Raw genomic sequence first — 19367 nt, forward strand, 5'->3', positions numbered from 1 at the left:
ATCATGTAAATATGTTTGGATCTCAAATCCAGTGACTCCTGGGTGCTGATTCTGGAATTGTATCTCCTTAAATATACTATTTAATGAGACTAGGGATACTTAAAGCTTATTTGTTTTTGGAGAAATTAAGAGCATGGTGTGTCCTTCATACACTTGTCCTTAGCCAAGCACATCACTTCCTTACTTGAAGCTAGTGAGTTTATAGTCTACTGCTTGGCTCAGCTGTCTATGGGCCACAGTATTAGTAAGTTTTCCTCTTCCAGGTAATCTTTGGCATCATTATTTAATCCAACAGGGCAGTGAACAGTTGTAAATTGAAATGTGTCTCAAGGATTAATATTAACACCAATGGTTAAATACAGATCACACCATATCCTAAAGATTCTTTAATACTGCTGGCTTTATCAACAATATCTGGTCTGCCTCAGGGACACGAGGAAGGCAGCAGTAATCTGCAGCAATTTCAAAGAGAGCTCTTGAAGCGAGTCCATCTCTATCACTATGGAGAGCCCAGGAGATGGTAATCCTGGTGGTGGTTGACAGGCCAGTCCCATAGCTGGTAGGAAGAGAACATCATGGGATTCTGAGAGGAGAGAATGTCTGTTCTGAAGAGATCTTGTCAGCATCAAGCAATGAGAAGCACCACAATTATTGTTTCACTTTTGGAAGCACATCAGTCCTTTCCCTTACTGGGGAAAAGACAGTCTAAAGAGAAAAGGAAAATTCTTGTTGCCCAAGACATTAAAGTTTCCCACCTGTGCTAGAGGGCATTCAGAGTCCAATCTCTCTTTTTCTTATACCTCTCTATTCCGTGTGGAAAAGAAGGTGTTCACCACTGCCTTCCATCTTTGCTGGTCTCCACTGCAGTCTGAGCTTCTGCCCATGTCATTTTGGTAGCTTTCAATTCTGCTTCTATTGAATGTTTCCATGTTATCCTTGGGCTACCTTGTTGCCGCTTGCCCCGGGGATTTCAGGCCAACTCCTGTCTTGTTATGTTATTTAGGTTTTTCCTCCATGTATGTCCTAGCTATCTCCATTTTTTAATTTCCTTTTCAATTTCAGTTTGCCCTCCTCCAGAGTCCTTTGTGATTTTTTTCTGTCTGTCTGATATTGAGGATATGTCTAAGGTAGCTGTTTATGAATACTTGGAAATTTATTAAAACCTTATTATCTAAACCTCAAGTTTCAGCACCAAGTTTTAACACCACTTTACACTGGTGTTAAATATTTGAGCCAGATCAATACCCGACCCTCAGTATGCATTGAATTCTATTAGCCTTACCTAATTGTCTATGGTATTTCTATACCATCTATCCCCATAAAATGTAGCATTGAACAAGGTGACTGAGATCTGCAAAGCATTATCTACAATGGACTTCAGAGTGAATTATGTCCTTTGCTTCTCTAGCCTCTAAGAAGCCCTTCTCATCTTTATTTTGTTGAATTTCTTCTTCGTTATATAAAATGGCTAATGGTGCAGGTCTCCAATAATTCTCCTCACCAGAGTCAAATTGCCATCATTTAATACCAATGCCCCTGGTATTTTATGAACCTTAAAAATAGAATCCCCTACAAAAATGAATGAGGAATCCATGATTAAGACAAAAGGTTTTGTTTATCACAGTTCCTATTCTCCCCTGGATTGCAGTAAATTATAATAATTATTTTTCTCATTTGGGAAGCAGTCTGCATTTCCTTGCCTCCTGCTTGTGAATATACTGTAGCTGTCCAAGCCTAAAAAATCCCTTGTAATAAATATTCCCCGTACTCGTGTTACCCTTAGGTCTTTCCCTAATTATTCTAGCCTTTCATAGAATGCCTGACGCTGTAGTATCTAAGTGCCTTTTGGTTGTTTACTCAGAAATAAATAAATAATTAGAGATGCATTTACCAGACACCCATCAGTAGAAAGACACCAGCTAGGTCCAGAATCCCACAGACAGGCAGTTGGATTCAAGTGTAGAATAAATTTCTCTGCATTTTACAGGTTATAGGATGGAATGTTTTACAAACAGGTGTAGCTGATCTTACCCCCCCATGCCAACCCCAAATGCAATGCTCTGAAATGGGGTTTGAAGGCCAGAGAAGCAATAGAGACCAGCGAATGAAATTTCTTCTGATTTTCTTCTGGGTTTCTTCTGATATTTTTATCGGCTCAGGCAAATCATGCTTTAGCCCTTGTTATTTGACTCTGTCCTCTTCTCACCTGATATTCCCCACTACATGACTTTCTCCACCTTCAAAATGAATGTAGGTTCCAGCCTAAATGCTGAGGCCCAGTGCTATCTACCTCCAGTTTTAACCTACATTGATACATGGCATGCTCCAAATCCTTGAGTGTACAAAATTGTAGAGCGCAGTTGGGGTTGGACCTGCTTTGAGAAGGAGGGTGGACTAGATGGCCTCCTGGGGTCCCTCCCAACCCTAATCTTCTATGATTCTATGATTCTAAGCCACATCGTGGATTTGGCCATGCACAAATGAATGGGAATCAGCAGTGGTGATGCATCACAGCTCCAGACAGAGCCTGAACACGAAGCTCTCCAATAAAAAAGAGAACAAAATGGTCACTGACTCCAGAGGAAGAAGGAAAAGAAGATTATTGGCCTCAGGGGAACTGGGGTGAAGAGGCTGCTGCTGGTACAGGTCTTAGTTTGGCAAACTAACATAGAGGCCTGAAATCACGGAGACACCTTGTTTTAGTGGTAATTGTTCAACCTGCATGACTCCCTGTTAAACTTAACTGTTAATCACAAAGCTTTAAATCTCAGCGGACTGCACTGAAAATGAGCTCAAAGCAATTATCCCTGCTGTGGAAGTAGGAGACAAACAGGGATTTGGAAGCATGATTAACAGTTTACAGAACTGCTGGAGTTTCTTTGCTGTTCTTTGTGAAGTTTGAAAAATGAGATGCTGGAACGGAAACTACAGAGTAGTGGGAAAGAATGCATGTGAACTTTCCAAACAGCATAGGTGCCTGAAAGTTGAACTGTCTCCAGAGCAGTACCAATGATCATTCTTCCTTTTTTTATTGCCCTCTGTTTGGTCATATTATCATGGCAACGTGTTTGAATTTCAAACAGTATGGTGCTGAAATGCCATAGCTAAGTTCCAGGATTTATATCCAGGCACTGTTATATCTGAAAACATCATTTATATCCTGGGGAAAATCTCATTCTGAGTCAAGATAATTTAGGCTGTCAGTTTGAGGCACATGATCAGAAACCACCCACGAAAGAGATAAAATGAAAGGATGCAAATATAACAGAAAGAAGAAAAGTGATCGGTGAAAATACAATGACCTACTGCCCCCTAAATTTAGGCACAGAACCATCCTACCAGCTAGGTGTCACACTGCAAAAACACCCACCACAACCCCCTGACCGGCAGCTTTAGCAGAAATGCCACAAACTGAACTATACCCTCACTCAAGAGATGATGCTCTAAAGTTAGATAGAAGCATTTTGGCATGACTATAGGTGGGAAACTTGATGTGATGCTGCCTATGGTGTGTCTATTCTCTGGATAGGGACTTCAGTCTCCATGGCTGTCAACTCAAAATCTTTAACCAATGCTAAATGATGTGTATGTAATTTCCTTAACAGCCTGTGGTGAGGGATCTTGTCAAAAGCTTTCTGAAAATGCTAGTACACTATATCAATCAGGCACCCTTATCCATGTGCTTAGTGACACCCTCGTGGGTACTCTGCCCACATCCCAAATAAAAATCACTGCAAGAGTGTGGCCTGTAATATGAGTAGGACCGGAGAGAGAAGTCATTTGACATCTGATCAGTAACAACTAGTGTTTTGCCTGAACCAAACTGTAAATCTGTGACTCAAAGACTTTGAAAAGTTTGGAACTGGATCCAGATTTGAATGTTGTGGCATGGATCCATCTCTGGTAAGAATGCAACAATGGAAATTGTCTAATATTAAAAGCTAGGAGAAATCCATAGCAAATACAGCTATAAACTCTGAAGATTTCAGCATCAAATTCCCAGAGGATACAGGAGAATGAATGATACAATAATCCTTGTGAAGAGGGAAGAGAGAGACTGTATGTTGGACAAATGATTCCAGCTAAAGAATCAAAGACTGCAGGCTAAAGGAAAGTGAAATGAAAATGTACAGCAGCCTGCCAGTTTCTGCAAATGCAATCTATACCAAGAAGTCTAGACCAGAGCCAACTTCCTTCTGCTGTCCTAAGGTCACTGTTTAACCTTTGGAAATCTAATCCAACCAAGCCTCAGCTTCCCTGTCAGAGTTTAGCTCTGCTGCTATTTTTGCTGCTATGTTGGCTGTCATGAGGGAATTGTGCAGCAAAAGAAAAGCTTCTGAAAACACAATCTGAAGAAACCTAAGTGACTTATTTCGGCTGGTGGTAAAAGCACTACTAAAGCGAACAATGGAGAGGTAGAACTTTTCCAGCCCTGACACAGGAGAAATTTCCAGGGCCATGTCCAATTTTCTATTTCTTGCTAAGATTTTGGGAAAGGACTATATTCATGTAGTGGCAAAAAATGGATCTTTCATTGATGTGGCCATGCTGTCTGGATCTCTCTGGGTTGGCTCAGCTTGTTGCAATGCTTTTCTAAATTAGAACCAGCACAACCACTCTTCGAGATACAAGTTGTTCTATAGTCTTGCTATTCATTCTCTTTACAATATCAGAATGTGTCTTCTCTAAATTTCATCTGTGATCTAGATGAAGGCTTAGAAACAACTCTGATCAAAACTGGTGATACCACAAGTGGGAGAATAACTTCATGGCCTCTGTTCTGACATCTGTGTGCTGGCTCTGCTAGCATTTCAAATCTGAAAAGCCAGTGGATCTTCCTGCTGGTGAATATTCTGCTGTAAAGGGCATTCTGTGGTAGGGTAGAACTGGCAGAGCAGCCCTCTACACCATCCCTCACAGCCCCTGGTTTAGGGGCATGCAGGGGTCTAGCTGGCAGCAGGAGGCATGTTCAGGAAAGAGAAGGTGTGAGTAATGTATTCCAGCTGTTGCGTCAGGACTGAAATGATTGCAGTCCTTGAGGCTGCTTAAGCTTGTGCCATGCCCCAGATTCTATAAAGTGAAAAGGTGAAGAAAAGGCACCTTTGCTCCCTACTCACTATTCCTGCACCACACTCAGCTCAACTAGAACAGAGATTTGGGGCATTATTATTCCTCAGAATGATGACACAAAAGGCCTGTACGGCACTTTTTCAGCACTGTGTCAGAGAACGTCCAGGCCCAGCGAAGCTGATTGCACATGCTGTTTTGGACAGACATAATCAAACCATTGAAGGATTAAAGTGCAGTTTTACTGGAAAAAGTAGCTGTGAACAAATGGCACCTTCCTACTCAGATCTACCTGCTAAGGTGTGTTCAGGATCATATCCCCTGACTTTAGTAACAAATACGAACTTTAATAGCTTTTTAATCCTGTTCTCCCTGCAGCATTAGCATAGCTAAGAAAGCGTGAGCTGGATGCTACTCCTGCTTGTGCATCGTTATCAGAATTGTTTACTAAGTTCCTGTCAGGTGCAAGATGCAAATGTATTGAATGCTGTGGCATTGCATCAGTGTCATTGAGGCCACGCTGAGTGTTGCAACGGCGAAGTCCCTTTCTGGCTTTGGGCCCCTGAGTTTAAGGGCTAGACTCACAAATGGACTTAGGCATCCTGCCACCTGGTGGAATCTACAGCCCTGAGTTACATTCCCAAGCTCCCTGTGCAATGCATGGCCTGGGTTAGGCTCCTAAAAATGAAAGTCATAAAAGCCAGCACGCTGAGCAAGGGACTGCCTAAACTAGACAGTCGGAAATGCCAACAGGAAACCCTTCTCAGGAAATTAGGCGCCTAACTCTCAGGCAGTCACAGCTGTGACTCTCTCCTGGAGATAGGTAGCTAACCCATGTCCATCTTTTCTCATAAAAAAGGAAGAGGAGGAGTGCCCCCTGCCATACAGCCTAAAGGCCAGTTGTTAGAGCCCTCACCCAGGATGTGGGAGACCCAGCTTCAAATCCCCACTCTGCCTGATTTGGAGCAGGAACTTGAACTCCGTTGTCACTCCCACCTTCCGTGTAAGTGCCCTAACCACAGGGCTATAGGGTATTCTGGGGCAAGTGTTTCTCAGTCTCTCCTGTTGAAGCTGTTCTACTTTGAATGAAATACTTAAATAACCATTGGAGCAGGGAGAGGGAATCTGTCCCAAGAAAATAGGAGGCAGCCTAAAAAGGGACATGAAGTCAAAGCATGGGTAAAGTGGACCATGGGAGTAGTCAGAAAAGAGGACTATATTCCCAGAGGGAATGATTCTGATTGACAAGCACCCTGGAGAGAACAGAAGGGTGAGCTGCTTGCAGTAATGTGCTATTCAGTATGAATCAATGTGAAATCACACAACTAGGGAAAGAAGATGAAGTCTGTGGAGCATTTACCTGGAAATGGGAAAAGAAATCTGAGAGTGAGATGTGGTAGTAGCTACACTGTATGAACTCGCAGAGTGACAGTGGAGAAAAAGTGTCAATAATTGTATATTGAAAGGGATTTTATGTAAAACTAGAGATGGCACTGCAAAGTCTTGGAAGAGCATGTACCATTCGATATACTTTAAAGTGTAATTTACTCTGAAAAGTGACTGTAAAAATGGCATCATTTGGTCCCCTATTGATTGTCACTTGGTGATTTCTGCTCAGTTTGCAAAGGAATATGAGTTCCTTCTATGTGCCACCCCTGCGACCTCAGTCTCGAGACTGAAAACCCAGTTGGGTCCTTTCATCATCAACAATAATGTTGTTGTAGTAATAGTTGCTCTGTGGGACCTAAGAGGAAAAAATAGTAAAAAGATATTTCAGTCCCAAAAGTCAGCACATATGACTGAATACATAGGGGCTCAGATCGGTTGAGTGAGAACATGCCATTTTTACATAGTCCCTTTCCACTGAACTTTAAGAAGGCCACTGAAAACCAAGAGAGAAATACAGAGAAGGGCAATACTGCAAAGATTGATGGAGAGGGTACACACTGAGTGAAGTCCCCTGACAAGGACTCCCTTGGTGAGATTGCCCTGTTTCCGGCCTTGAGATGACGGGTGGCAGTAGGTTGTTAATTTGAGTGTCTCAGATGATCTCAACTGCAGTAATATCACATGAAGGAGAAAGGTGATCTCTAACATAAGCAGCATTCAACCCATTTAAAGTTAAAATCAGTACTTTCATTTGCACATGGAAATGATGCAGAAGCCCATACAAGTGACATGGTATAGATGTGACATGATCCCAGCAAAAGAATCTTTTAAAAACTCATATCCTAGAAATATCTCTTGTCCTCTTGTCAGTTTCTTCCTTCAGTCTCTCTCAAATTAGCTTGTTTTGAATTCAAGTTGCAATCTTTCTCATTAGCAGACACTAATTTATTATTTGATGAGTGTCTCACAAACACTTAACCTGCTTCCTCAAATATTTGGAGGATTTATTGGGAAAACAACAAAGAAAATATTATTCCTCTTGAAAGTGTTTTCAGTTTATTTAAAACTGAAAGTAAAGAGATCTCTTTTTGCAGTTGGACTTTTCTTATAGTTTCACTACCACACCATGCTGGGAAATTAAATGCCATGCTGGGAAGTAGGTTAAACAGCTGTACTGAAGCCATCTGCAGTAGGTCAGCTAAATGCCTTGTGCTGTTTGTGTCTAGCTTGCAAACACTGTTAATGGGGAAAAGTTCTTCCACTGTTAGAATCCTGTGTGCACTTCATTTCAGTTAAGAAAACCACTGAAGACCTTGAGAGCAGGTTTCATGGGGGTAACTGTTCACATACTACAGAAACTTAGGATTTGCCATCAGATCATGGGTTGGTCAAATCTGTTACCCTGCAAACCTGATGTTTCCTGTTGAAATATTCCTATTCCTATAATGCATCTGGGCACTTGGGGATGGACTGGGGGAAATGCCTGTGGTGATTAGCAGGCACCCTAAAGTATGTGATGTAATTACCTTAATTTTAGCAGATATGATTACAGTGTCATCATTGGTCTGTAAGAGAATGTTCTTTTTTGGTGAAGGCTTTCATTAAGCATTTACTGTTCTTGCTTTCACTGTGTTCAGTAATTTCATGCACGTAATGTTGCTTCTTTAATTCTTGTGATCATGCCACATTAGTGTCCCTCTTCCCACATCTTATTCTGAAAGTTAAAGAAATGTGTGCCAGTGGTTTGAATGGTCACTGCACTCTTTCTTTAGTGGTCCCACCCATGATGGGAAGCTATTCCAAGAGACAGAACAGCCGTTTATACAGGAGGCATTTGAGTGGCATTAAGTTGCAGTCCATGTTTCACAAGTTGCTACACTACAGTATGTCACACCCAAAGTATCAGACATAAAAAGAAACGTGTGTTTGAGTGCTTGGTAAACCATTCTTGAACAGATGCCTTCTCAGCCTTCTGTTACAAGGTCCACATACTGGGCAGAGTAAAAAAGCTCACTCTATTCCTATAGTTTTGGTTTTATTAACAAATTAACAGTAACACAATATAATGTTTAACACAAGCTTTCTCCCCAACTTTGTCTGCTTTTAGGGTGCCTCCCATAGCACTGCTCAGCTCAGACCCTAGATCTGTTCTCTAGAGAGCCACTTCCCTCATATCATAATACCTAGCTCTTATAGCACATTTCTTCAGCAGATCTCAAACTGCTTTACAAAATAGGGCAGTATCATTATTTGCATTTTGACAGATGGGGAAGCTGAAGCACAGAGAAGTGAAGTGACATGTCCATGCTCACTCGCAGACAAATGACAGAGCCAAGGCTAGAAACCAGACCTTCCGACTCTAAGGCCAGTTCTCGCTGCGGTATGCCACACTAGAGTAATAAGCCATTTGCTTTAGTGAGTCAGTAGAAGCTGCTTAACCTTTACCCAGCAGGTTCAACCCCTGTTAACAGGACCGGGTGTTTCAAAGAAACATTACTAGGCTGTTACCTAGTTCTTATAAACTAAGAATCTACCTGACCCTTCTTTCAAAAGTTTCACTAAACCTAATTTGAAATTCGATGTCCCTATTTTTCACCTTCTCACACCTTCTGGTGCTGGTTGGGCCTGGATGCAGAAGTGCTGAAAGAGCATGAAGACAATTGTTCCCCGGGAACTTCTGTGCTGTGTAGAACTGGATGAATTTTATTTTTATTTTTTTTAGACAAAGAGTTTATTTGCCAAAAAATGAAGTTTTGGGTCCACAAACTATTCATGAATTTGCCAAATAGTTTCAGCCAATTTTTTTGGTTAGGTACTATTTACAAAACTGAGGAGGGGGTGGTGTCTTCCTTATGTAATAGCTCAGTGATTAGTGTGCTCACCCATGTTCAGCTAGCCATGCTGCCTAAGCCAGGGTAGGGACTTGAATGTGTCCAACTGAAAGTCCATGATAAATGCTCAGACTAATAATTCTTCTGCTTCTCTCAGGCTCCCCCAAAGTCCTCTGCTTCCTGGTCCCTGCAGAGCTTCTCTTATCTTGGTTCCTCCTTAATAAGATTGTCCTACTGCCTCCCTTCCCCCAAGATTCTGGCAGGGATTTAGGGTCTACAAGGAGCAGGAAGATCCATCTCAAGCATCCCCTATAGGAGCTTACCCTGCTCCCTATGAGTTTCTTCTGTTCCCTGATCCCCTTCCAGAATGCCAGCCTCAGGACTGTCTTCCTGGATGCTGCCCCGCGTTCCAGGAGCTCACCAGAGGCATTAGTTCTACTCCCATGGCTCAGCTCTCCGACCACAGCCAGCCCAAATTGCTGGTCCCTCCCCTGTGGTCTCTCTCCCCAGACTGAATTCCCAGCTCCATTTAAGCAGTTCTTCCTGATTCTCTGCAGCGAGAATAACTAATGATCAGTAAGCTCCCATATCACCATTAGCTTGGGGCAAGGGCTGAGCCTGGCTTGCCTTAAAGGGCCAGCCAGCCTGTGACAGAGAGACTGAAGGATCCAGTTCTGGTCTATATCAGTGGTTTTCAAGCTCTGGTCTGCAGGGCTTTTGCTGGTGGCCCAGAGAGAGATGGGTGGTCACATGGTGCTGGCTCTCCCTCATTCTTTTCGGTTTCTACATTGCATTAAAAGACAGGAAAAAATACATTCAATTCTTTCCAATGTAAACTCTCATTGAATTGTCACAGGGATGCTGCGCAATAATGAATGAAAAGGAGGTGCCCTTGCAGTTGCAAAAGCGACAGGAGATGGATCCACACAACTGTGAATGAGTAGGGAGGTACCCAGGAGACAACCTTCCTCTTAGGATATTGGTCTACACTGTGAAAAAAATGGAGTCTGCCAGTCTACTTGTCTACTGGATTCCACAGGTTACAGCCCAGCAAATAATGTACCAGGGGATCTTGCTTTTGTGTTATTTTCACTAGCTCTAAAAACGATGGGCCTGATTCACCATTGTCCTGCACCTTGTGTAGTCATTGATGCTAATGCAGAGGGAGTGTGCAATGCTGCCATTCTGATCTGCTGGCATTTTATGTCTGCTTTGCACTGGTGTAAATGGGGTTGCAGGTGTGCAGTGAATCAGGTCTGATGGCTTTCCATCTGGTTGTGTGGTGCCTCTATATGAATGAATGGTCATTTTTCTTTTCTCTTAAAAACCTTTGGGTGTGTTTATTGTTCATGAAATTGAGGGATTATTAATGCTGGCTTGAACAAGCAGATGCCCAGAGTGTTTCCTGGTTCTGATATATAACACCCCGCATCTTCCAGTCATGGTCCTATCATGAACAGAGGTTGCATTGTCACTCATACTGAAATGCATACAGACATGAACATATGGGGACTAGGGAGAGAAGCACGATATTTATGTTTACTTTACTAATGTTACACAGCTGTTCTAAAGCACTTTTTAGCCAAAGATATCCAAGCACTTTTCAAACATTGCTTAAGCCTCAAAACCTCCAATGTGAGGTAGGAAAATGTTGTTATTCCCTTTTTACATATGGGGAAGCTAAGGCGTAGACTAGAGCATTTACGTGACTTGCCCAACTTACAGCCACCACGCTGGGAAATAAACCTCAAAATCTTTGTGTGGGGCAAGTTTGAATCCAGGTCTTCCAGGGTAAAAGGCTAGTGCCAGAACCCATTGCACCGGTTAATTTTCAGATGATCCCACTTCTAGCCCTAGCCATATCAGCCATGTGTCATACAAAACACTACAAAGTGGAATCTTGCAATTCTGACTTCATCTCAGCGAGAAACAATTCCTAATGAAGTTTTATCAGATTTTAATGTTTTCAGAAAGCTCCTCAAAGCAAAATAATTCCCCAAAGGGAAAAAAAAATTATAGAGTCGGTTTGAATACTCTAGTATTGTTTATCTGCTTGGTACTTGAATAGTGATTTTTTTTTTCAGGTCTTGCATTTGATTAGTCCTGTTCACTCTCATCTTTTTCTGTTCTCTCTCTGAAAAGAGACACGGGGTAAATACAAGTGTTAAGAAAATTAACTGAGGGGAATAATAGCATACAGTATCTGTTTTAATACTGTGTTTATGAGACATGATGTATTTAGGCTACTACCTGGATGTTGTCTGCTGTGTCTCACATTCAAGCAACCTTTCACAATTCAACTTTGCAGGTGCCTAGAAAATGCAGTTTCTGCTCCTTCCGAGAAGCACAATAGATGCTGCGCCCTGGCTGGCTAAATTGGTAACTGCCCAGTTCAGTCCATAGCCCTGAGGGGTATTACAAAGACAATTTCTGAAACCTTCTTTCCTTTCTAGGTGACGTAATTTGAAATGAGATCCAGTTCTGGGTTAAGGCTCATAGTTTGGAGAACTAATTTGAAAACATGTAATATACAACTTGACTTCCACATTCTCTTCCAGGATAAACATAAGACATTTAAACCGGAGTTTAAATTAATCTACAATAGACCAGTGGTTCCCAGATTTCTTGGGCTAGTGTGCCAAATTCTGAGTTAATTTATAGCGTGGTAAATTTGGAGTAATTGCCCTGAAGTCGACAGAGTGTGTGTGCACATGCACGTATGTGTGCGCTCTCCGTTAATTTTTCTCAACCTGCAGTGGAGCCTTAGCTACTCCAAGTCACAATATCATTTGCTCTGGGATGTGGAGCACCCCAAGCTTCATGTAGGTTTACACACATGCCGCTGACCGCGAAATAGGGAGCACCATTGCACTGGAGCCAAGCACAGAGGGTAGATATTGTGGAGAGGTTCGGCCTACTATTGATCAAAAAAGGCAGAAGTACCAGCACCAGCAGGAGTAGCAGTGGTTTGGGACCAGGCACAACAAGGACTGTTTTATGTGCTTGTTTACATGACCAGTCCTGCAATTAATGTTAAACTCAACAACAGGGGAAAAAGCGCTAATAATCTATTAAAAATGTTTTCTCTCTCATTGTTTCCGTTTTCTAGAAAAAACAAGTGAGTCAGACAAAGATCCGGGTGATCTCCACTATCCTCTTCATCCTGGCAGGGTGCATTGTCTTTGTGACCATCCCTGCTGTCATTTTCAAACAGATTGAAGGATGGACAGCCTTGGAGTCCATTTACTTTGTGGTCATCACTCTGACCACGGTTGGCTTTGGCGATTTTGTAGCAGGTGAGCAATCTGAGCACTGAAATGCCACCCTTAGTCTAGTGGCACCAGGTATAATGCCTGGGCTCCTACATATTTTTCTAAGGTGCATAGCAGGCTTTTAAAAACATGTTGAATTCCTCTGAAAATGATTCTGAACGTCTTCATTGTGTCACCGTGCAACTGACAAATAACGTATAACAGTGCAGATGAATTTAAAATCCAGGTGCCTAACCGTATGAAGACTGCAGGCGCTGAGCAGTGTAAGTAAAGTGAGTATCTTCCTCTTGGAATCTCTTATTGTCCTTTATCATGCTATGAACTATGCATGAGTGACATTAATTTCCCATTGAATTCAGGACACCTGAATGGTATTAGCGCCTTTTGCATCACACTGAAAAAGCTGAATAGGCAAAGCAAGTAGATAAGGTGATGACACTGATGACACTTTCCCATTGGATGGCCCTGCTGCAGCATCTGTCAGCTGTGCAGTCCAATACCGCGGATGGCTTCCATTGCATGAGCTGCTGCTTTCTTGGAGACAGTTGGCGGGATTTTACTCTCTAACCGTGACAGTAATTGTGACACGGCAGCCGTCCCATTAAGGAAAACTAACATTGGAAGTGAAATGGGACTAATGGGATTTGATTTTTATGCATTTAAATGGTATGTGGATACTGTATGTTGTCTGGTATGAGCGCAGTCTTAAACAGGTACCATAAATATTCATCCCAGTGAGTTTCCAACAAAGGGGCTGTCCTGGGATTGGTGGTCACAGAAGCTTTGCAGAGGAAAAGGTAGTTAGAAACTGAGAGGCATCTGCACTCCCATTGGTATGTGATCTCCACTCCCATTCAAATGATATAACAATAACAATACAAATACGCTATGACAAATGCTTCGAGACGAGGATGGATCCCCGTGTAACAGAGATGTATTATGCAGTGCCCTGTTATTTCCCACTATACCAATGAAATCTGAGTGAGTTAAAACAATTCAAATTCAGCCAGTGGGTGATCACTTTGCTTGCTAAGAGTTGTACTTTTATAAACAGTCCCCTCACCCTCCCTTTCTTATTTTGGTAGGCAAGACATGAGTTATCTGTGCAGATGGGCCTGAATCAAACCCCAGATCTGAATACACCTGAACTATGGGAAAATTCAGATCCAGATCTGAATTTTTTGACTTTGGTCCATCTTTAACTATTTGAATGTGAAGAATAATGGATGGAAGAATCCACTGATGGTTGGGTTTTTGTGGTATCACAAGAAGGTAACCAAAGAAATTTGGGAGCTTCACAATATTTTTCCTGGGTCTGTGGAACTTTCCCTTCCCCACTGGTTTTTAAAAGAAATTTAATTCTAAAATATTAGATCTTTAAATCTAAAAAAAATAAAATAAAAAAATTGTCTGACATCTAAGATGGCCAGAAGAATAAAATCCAGAATCATTCAGCAGCCTACAACTGGTGTTTTACTAGAGCCAAATGCACTGTAATCCAAAAAGCCTCAAAGATGATCTAATGATAAGAGAATAGGAGCTGGAAGCAGAGTTGGGGTTTATTTCTGGTTCTGCCACAGATTTCCTGTGAGACCATGGGGAAGACTCTTTAATCGTTCCCTGACTCAGTTTTCTCATCTGTAAAATGGGGATAAAGATACACTCATATGAGGTAAAGTAACAACAAGGGAACTGTGTACTGATTTATGCCATTGGAGAATTTGGCCCAGTGTCTCTGTAAACTGGAAAGAGTGTTTGCTGTTGCTTAACCCAGTGGAAAATTTTAATAGGCTGGGAAAAGTGATGCCATCAGTGGCCTGGCTATTCAATGTGATAGACGACTGCAATCCACTTTACAGAAAGCTTCCACTGGGACATGGGTCATCAGAATGGCCTCCTTGTACTATAGCAATGACAGTCCCCACCTCCCCCTGTTTCACATGGTTGAGAACTAGAAGGGCAAAATGATTCATAGTGTGTATGAAGAGAGATTAGCATAAAAACAATATTTGGGTCCCTGCCAGCACTTGAATGCCTGGGCTTTCAAGGGAGTGTTCAATCATTGTAAATACACTCATTCTTAGGCTGAGTAAAACTCATTTTAAGGGTTCATTAGAATGTATCAGATTGCAAACAGCCTGTGAAATCTCAGGGGAAAATGGGTTGTTAGTGAGGAAAAATCCTGTGTTCTGTCTATGGCCATAAACATATAAATGTGTAACACTGGAGTGCATCTTCCTTAAATAAATTGAAATATGCTAATTATTGGTCAAAATGTAAAACAGGAAAATTAGATTCTGTATCTGAATTGGAACTGTTTAAGGTAAAACAGAAGATATAACACGTGAAGAGCCCAAATCCAGATTGTGGATCTAGATGGCCCTGCATAGTCTCTTATTCCTGCCGATCCCTTTTTCTAGACTGGACCAGATCAAATCCCCAGACCCAAATAGGTCCTATCTTTATGGAAGTTTGGATCCTGATTCAAATATAATATTTCAGGTTGGGCTCATGTGTAGAATTTAGTGAAATGTGCTTCAGAGTAAACAGTTACAATTATTTTCCATAATGTGTAATTTGTAGGGGGTGTTTTTGCTGGTTTGTCACTGTTTTAAATATAGTGCATGATGTATCAGAAAATGATATTCTCTACTTGTATTAGGCTTAGTCTTTGTAAAGTTGTTTGTGCCCCTAAAGAAACATTAAAACTGGGGATCCAATACCTTCCTTGAAAATATTATTTACTGTAAAGAAAAAAATTATGGACTATTCTGACCAGCCACACAAAAGCAAAGTATTAGACCATTTTGGGGGTCTCAGTTTAAGAAGGGACTTGGGGATTCCTTAAATCAGATATACCTGTAATCATCTGATAGGACTGAAGGAAGCTGTTAATGAGAACCAGGAAATACTTTCATGAGTTTCCCTGAATTGGAGAAGGTCTCGTGTTAAATATTTTTGCCATCTCATGGTTCCTACGCACGAACAGAACCATGTGTGCTTATTTCAGGGGGAAACGCTGATATCCATTATCGGGAGTGGTACAAGCCTTTAGTCTGGTTTTGGATCCTGGTCGGCCTGGCCTACTTTGCTGCTGTCCTGAGTATGATAGGAGACTGGCTAAGAGTTCTGTCCAAGAAGACAAAAGAAGAGGTATGACTGCAATTGATCAATAATTTGTCATTTTCTAAGAGAACTTTAAATGTCAGAACTTGCTGGTCAGGGAGGGATGGTCCCTTATTTGAACCAATGCTAAACAATCCCTTTTATTTACCCTTTTGGCTGCTTCTTTTCAAATCTCTTCCTTTTTTGTATTCTATTGTGTGAGTGTGACTAAATAGCTCCAATATCTTGATCCCTTAATGAGGGAGGGAGAATAAAAGGAATTGACTGAATCAGACCCTATGTCATTAGCATTATAGCACTATAGAGATCACATGACATTAGGACATTACTATCATTATGGAAAAAGAGAAGAGAGCCTATAGCATAAAATTAGAAATTGGCCACAAACTCAGGATCCAGCATTTAATTTCCTTTCACTCTCAAAAGACTGGGGATTCACATCTTTTTTTAGGCCTGGAGAAACCATTATGGTCATCTAATCTGGCCTCCTTTGTAACACAGGCAACATACTATTTCACCCAGGAATTCCTGCATGAAACTCAAAACTTCTATCAGAGGTATTGCATATATTTTATGTTTGACCCCAGTGTTTGGCACAGTCCATTATAAAGCAAGAGTCAAACTTTAATCTGGGGTGGATTTTGAAATCCCCCCTTACCACATCCCAAATTCAGGGATAGTGGTTCAGAGTCAGGGTTTGGGTTCAGGCCTGTCTCTACTAAAAACAAAGTAGAAATGTCAGTGGAAAGATACTGTAAAAAACAGAAGAAACTTTAGCCACTTGTGGTGAGAGCAGTGGGTGTCCTAGTACCACCTGCCCTTGGTTAATTTCAGGCAAAACATTGTTCTCTACAATTCGTGGGGAAGGGCAGACAATATACTAGTGACTCACTAATAATCAGTGTGGGAAGTGAGGGTAGCTGCCTTGGCTCAAACACAGAAACCTGTTGCGTAGTAGGTTAGCATAATGTGATTCATTTCATCCCCTCCTATACCCCAACAGAACCTCCTTTGGCGGGTTAGTTAGGAAATGCACAACCAAGGAGTTGTTTGCCAAATCAATACTGCTGTTTATTATCAAGAATCATTTGTGAAGTCAGCTGAGTCAATTGAGGTCAAATGTATCCCTGGTGAATCTCCAAGGACACAAAGCAAGATACATCATGGAAGAATGTGGTTTGTGTTGGTGGGCTGATCAGATGCTATATCAGCCTTAATCTATTCTACTCTTTTCAAATTGGACCTTAGGAAAGGCCTGGATGGGCTGCAACATGAGTTATTTATTCATTTCTCTCTCTTTTTTTCTGTATCAGAAGAAATATTTATACAATACAGTAGCTACATGAGCTCCCTGTTCCTAAATCATTGTTCTGCATTCATGTGCCTGGAGCTAGAAACATAACATAACAATAAATCACTTAGGGACATTTGAATGGAACTATATGTCTCCTTGAAACACCCACAAGGAATTTCCTAAGTGTTTTCAATCCTCGTGCTTTGGGGAACAAACTGATCAGCAGCTGGCATTTGGAAGAAATTTCCACACTTTGGTATATAGTATTTGGATAATTCAAGTGAATTATGGAGATTTTTACACTTCCCATTAAAGACTGAAGCATTTGGTAATTTTCTGAGACAGGGTACCAGACTAGATGGACCATAAGTCTCTTCCAGTATATACATAATTTAATAAGAATATAGAAGTTATGTAAATTAATCACTGCATGGGTCAATACAGAACCTTCAACGGGATTGCACGAGTGTAATCACAATTTGAGAAATAGATCTGTACATAATTATGTTAATAACTTCTCAGTTATTAAAGCCCTCAAAGTCTCATATGGAAAAGTACTTGGTTGCTGGTTGTCCTCTGAGCTGCCCATCTACCTGATGAGGGCACAGAAGTTATCAATCATTTGTTATTTCCCTAATTAAGGAAGGGTTGGTAAGAGTGTGAGAGTGTCCTTCTAACTTGCAAGCTAGATATGATATGTTCACTGACGGCAGCCAGTGTAAGAAGATAAACAACTCACCTGTGTGGGGCACAATTCGTTAGCCAGTCTAGATGCAGTATGATTAAAGCTGAGTTTGATGCTACCCCTGCCAAATTTTGGGGACGTTTAGGGCAGGTCCAGATCTGGGCTTTTTTAGCTCAGAGCAATTGCTAATTCTATGACATACAATAAAAATGTGTGTTGTTAGTTTACAGTGACAATGTCCCTCTTTCCTTAGCATGTTTTTTGTTTCTTTGTTTTCTGGAAAGGTTGGTGAAATAAAAGCCCACGCGGCTGAATGGAAAGCCAACGTGACTGCTGAGTTCAGGGAAACCCGGAGGCGGCTCAGCGTGGAGATCCATGACAAGCTTCAGAGGGCAGCCACTATTCGGAGCATGGAACGAAGGCGCCTCGGGCTGGACCAGAGGGCCCACTCTCTGGATATGCTCTCTCCAGAGAAACGCTCTGTCTTCGCTGCCTTGGAGACGGGACGTTTCAAGGCCTCATCTCAGGAAAGCATCAACAACAGACCTAACAACCTGCGCCTTAAAGGGACAGAACAGCTCAACAAGCATGGGCAGGGGGCATCTGAGGACAACATCATCAACAAGTTTGGTTCCTCGTCCAAGCCTCCCAAAAGGAAAAACAAAGACCTAAAAAAGAGCATACCCGAGGATGTGCGGAAAATTTATGAGACCTTCCGACACTACTCCTTGGATGAAGAGAAGAAGGAAGAGGAAACTGAGAAGATGTGTAACTCAGAGAACTCTTCTAGCACAGCTATCCTGACCAACTGTATTCAGCAGCACTTGGACCTGGAAAATGGAAACATCCCCACCGAAACCAAAGAAAGGGAACACGAAAACAAAGCATTACTTGAAGACAGAAATTAAATGTAAACAATGCTTGACTTTAATTAACTTATGTTAGTGTTTTTATATACATATATATACATTGAGACACGTGCCTTATACAGACTCCTTATTCAGTCTGAATTACATAGCATTGAAGAATATTTCACTGTGCCATAATGACTGAAGCTTGCTCTGCCAAAATGAATCAGAAACACAGCACTGGAGAATGGCAACAGAAAGCAACACATGGGGAACTTCAGCCTGTGTAAGATTACAGTGGCAAAATGCAAAGGGAGAAACTTACCATGGCAATACAACTGGAGTACTACCACCATGGTATAATGTTTGACAAAGGGCAGATATGTTAAAAGAGCCTGTGGGAGGGGAGGAAAAGGTGATAATTGTGTATCTTTTAAATGGACACAGCTTCACTAAGCTTCCCGCTGGCAATTGAAAAGAGGAGAAATGATTGGGGTGAACTAGCAACTTTCCATTAAGGCTGAGTTAACGTTTTGGCACGTGATCTAAGCGAGATTGTTTTTTCATTTTAAAAATCAGATGCATTATCTTTCTAAACTCCAAAAGAATGTCCCGGGGTGTGGAATAGTTGGACACTGGTTGTGAAATCAAGGCAGACATATTAAAGGATGTGATTACTTTTTTCATTTAAAAAAAAATACAAAAATACGGAAAAAAAAGAATTTTTTTCTCTCTTAGAAGAAGTATCTGATATAAACTTAGAAACATTGAAGAAAAGGCAAGTTCAAACACTACATGGTTTAAAAGAGGGGAAAAAGATATATTCAATGTTTTGCTTGGCACATCAAATAGTGG

At 41.4% G+C, this 19367-nt stretch overlaps 1 protein-coding gene across 1 annotated transcript in view; it reads left to right on the forward strand.

The window, feature by feature from the left end:
- Positions 1 to 18572, forward strand: part of KCNK10 (potassium two pore domain channel subfamily K member 10) — an 89993-nt gene extending 71421 nt beyond the window's left edge. The window contains exons 5-7 of the mRNA XM_067556360.1: positions 12397 to 12583; positions 15570 to 15712; positions 17949 to 18572. Of these exons, the coding sequence (XP_067412461.1) occupies positions 12397 to 12583; positions 15570 to 15712; positions 17949 to 18572 (954 nt within the window). The remainder of the gene's footprint in view (positions 1 to 12396; positions 12584 to 15569; positions 15713 to 17948) is intronic.
- The last annotated feature ends 795 nt before the right edge of the window (positions 18573 to 19367 follow it).

Source organism: Emydura macquarii, unplaced genomic scaffold (genome assembly GCF_026122565.2).
Source record: "Emydura macquarii macquarii isolate MOO-44397 ecotype Brisbane River unplaced genomic scaffold, CSIRO-AGI_Emac_v2 contig_1713, whole genome shotgun sequence".
NCBI lineage: Eukaryota > Metazoa > Chordata > Testudines > Chelidae > Emydura > Emydura macquarii.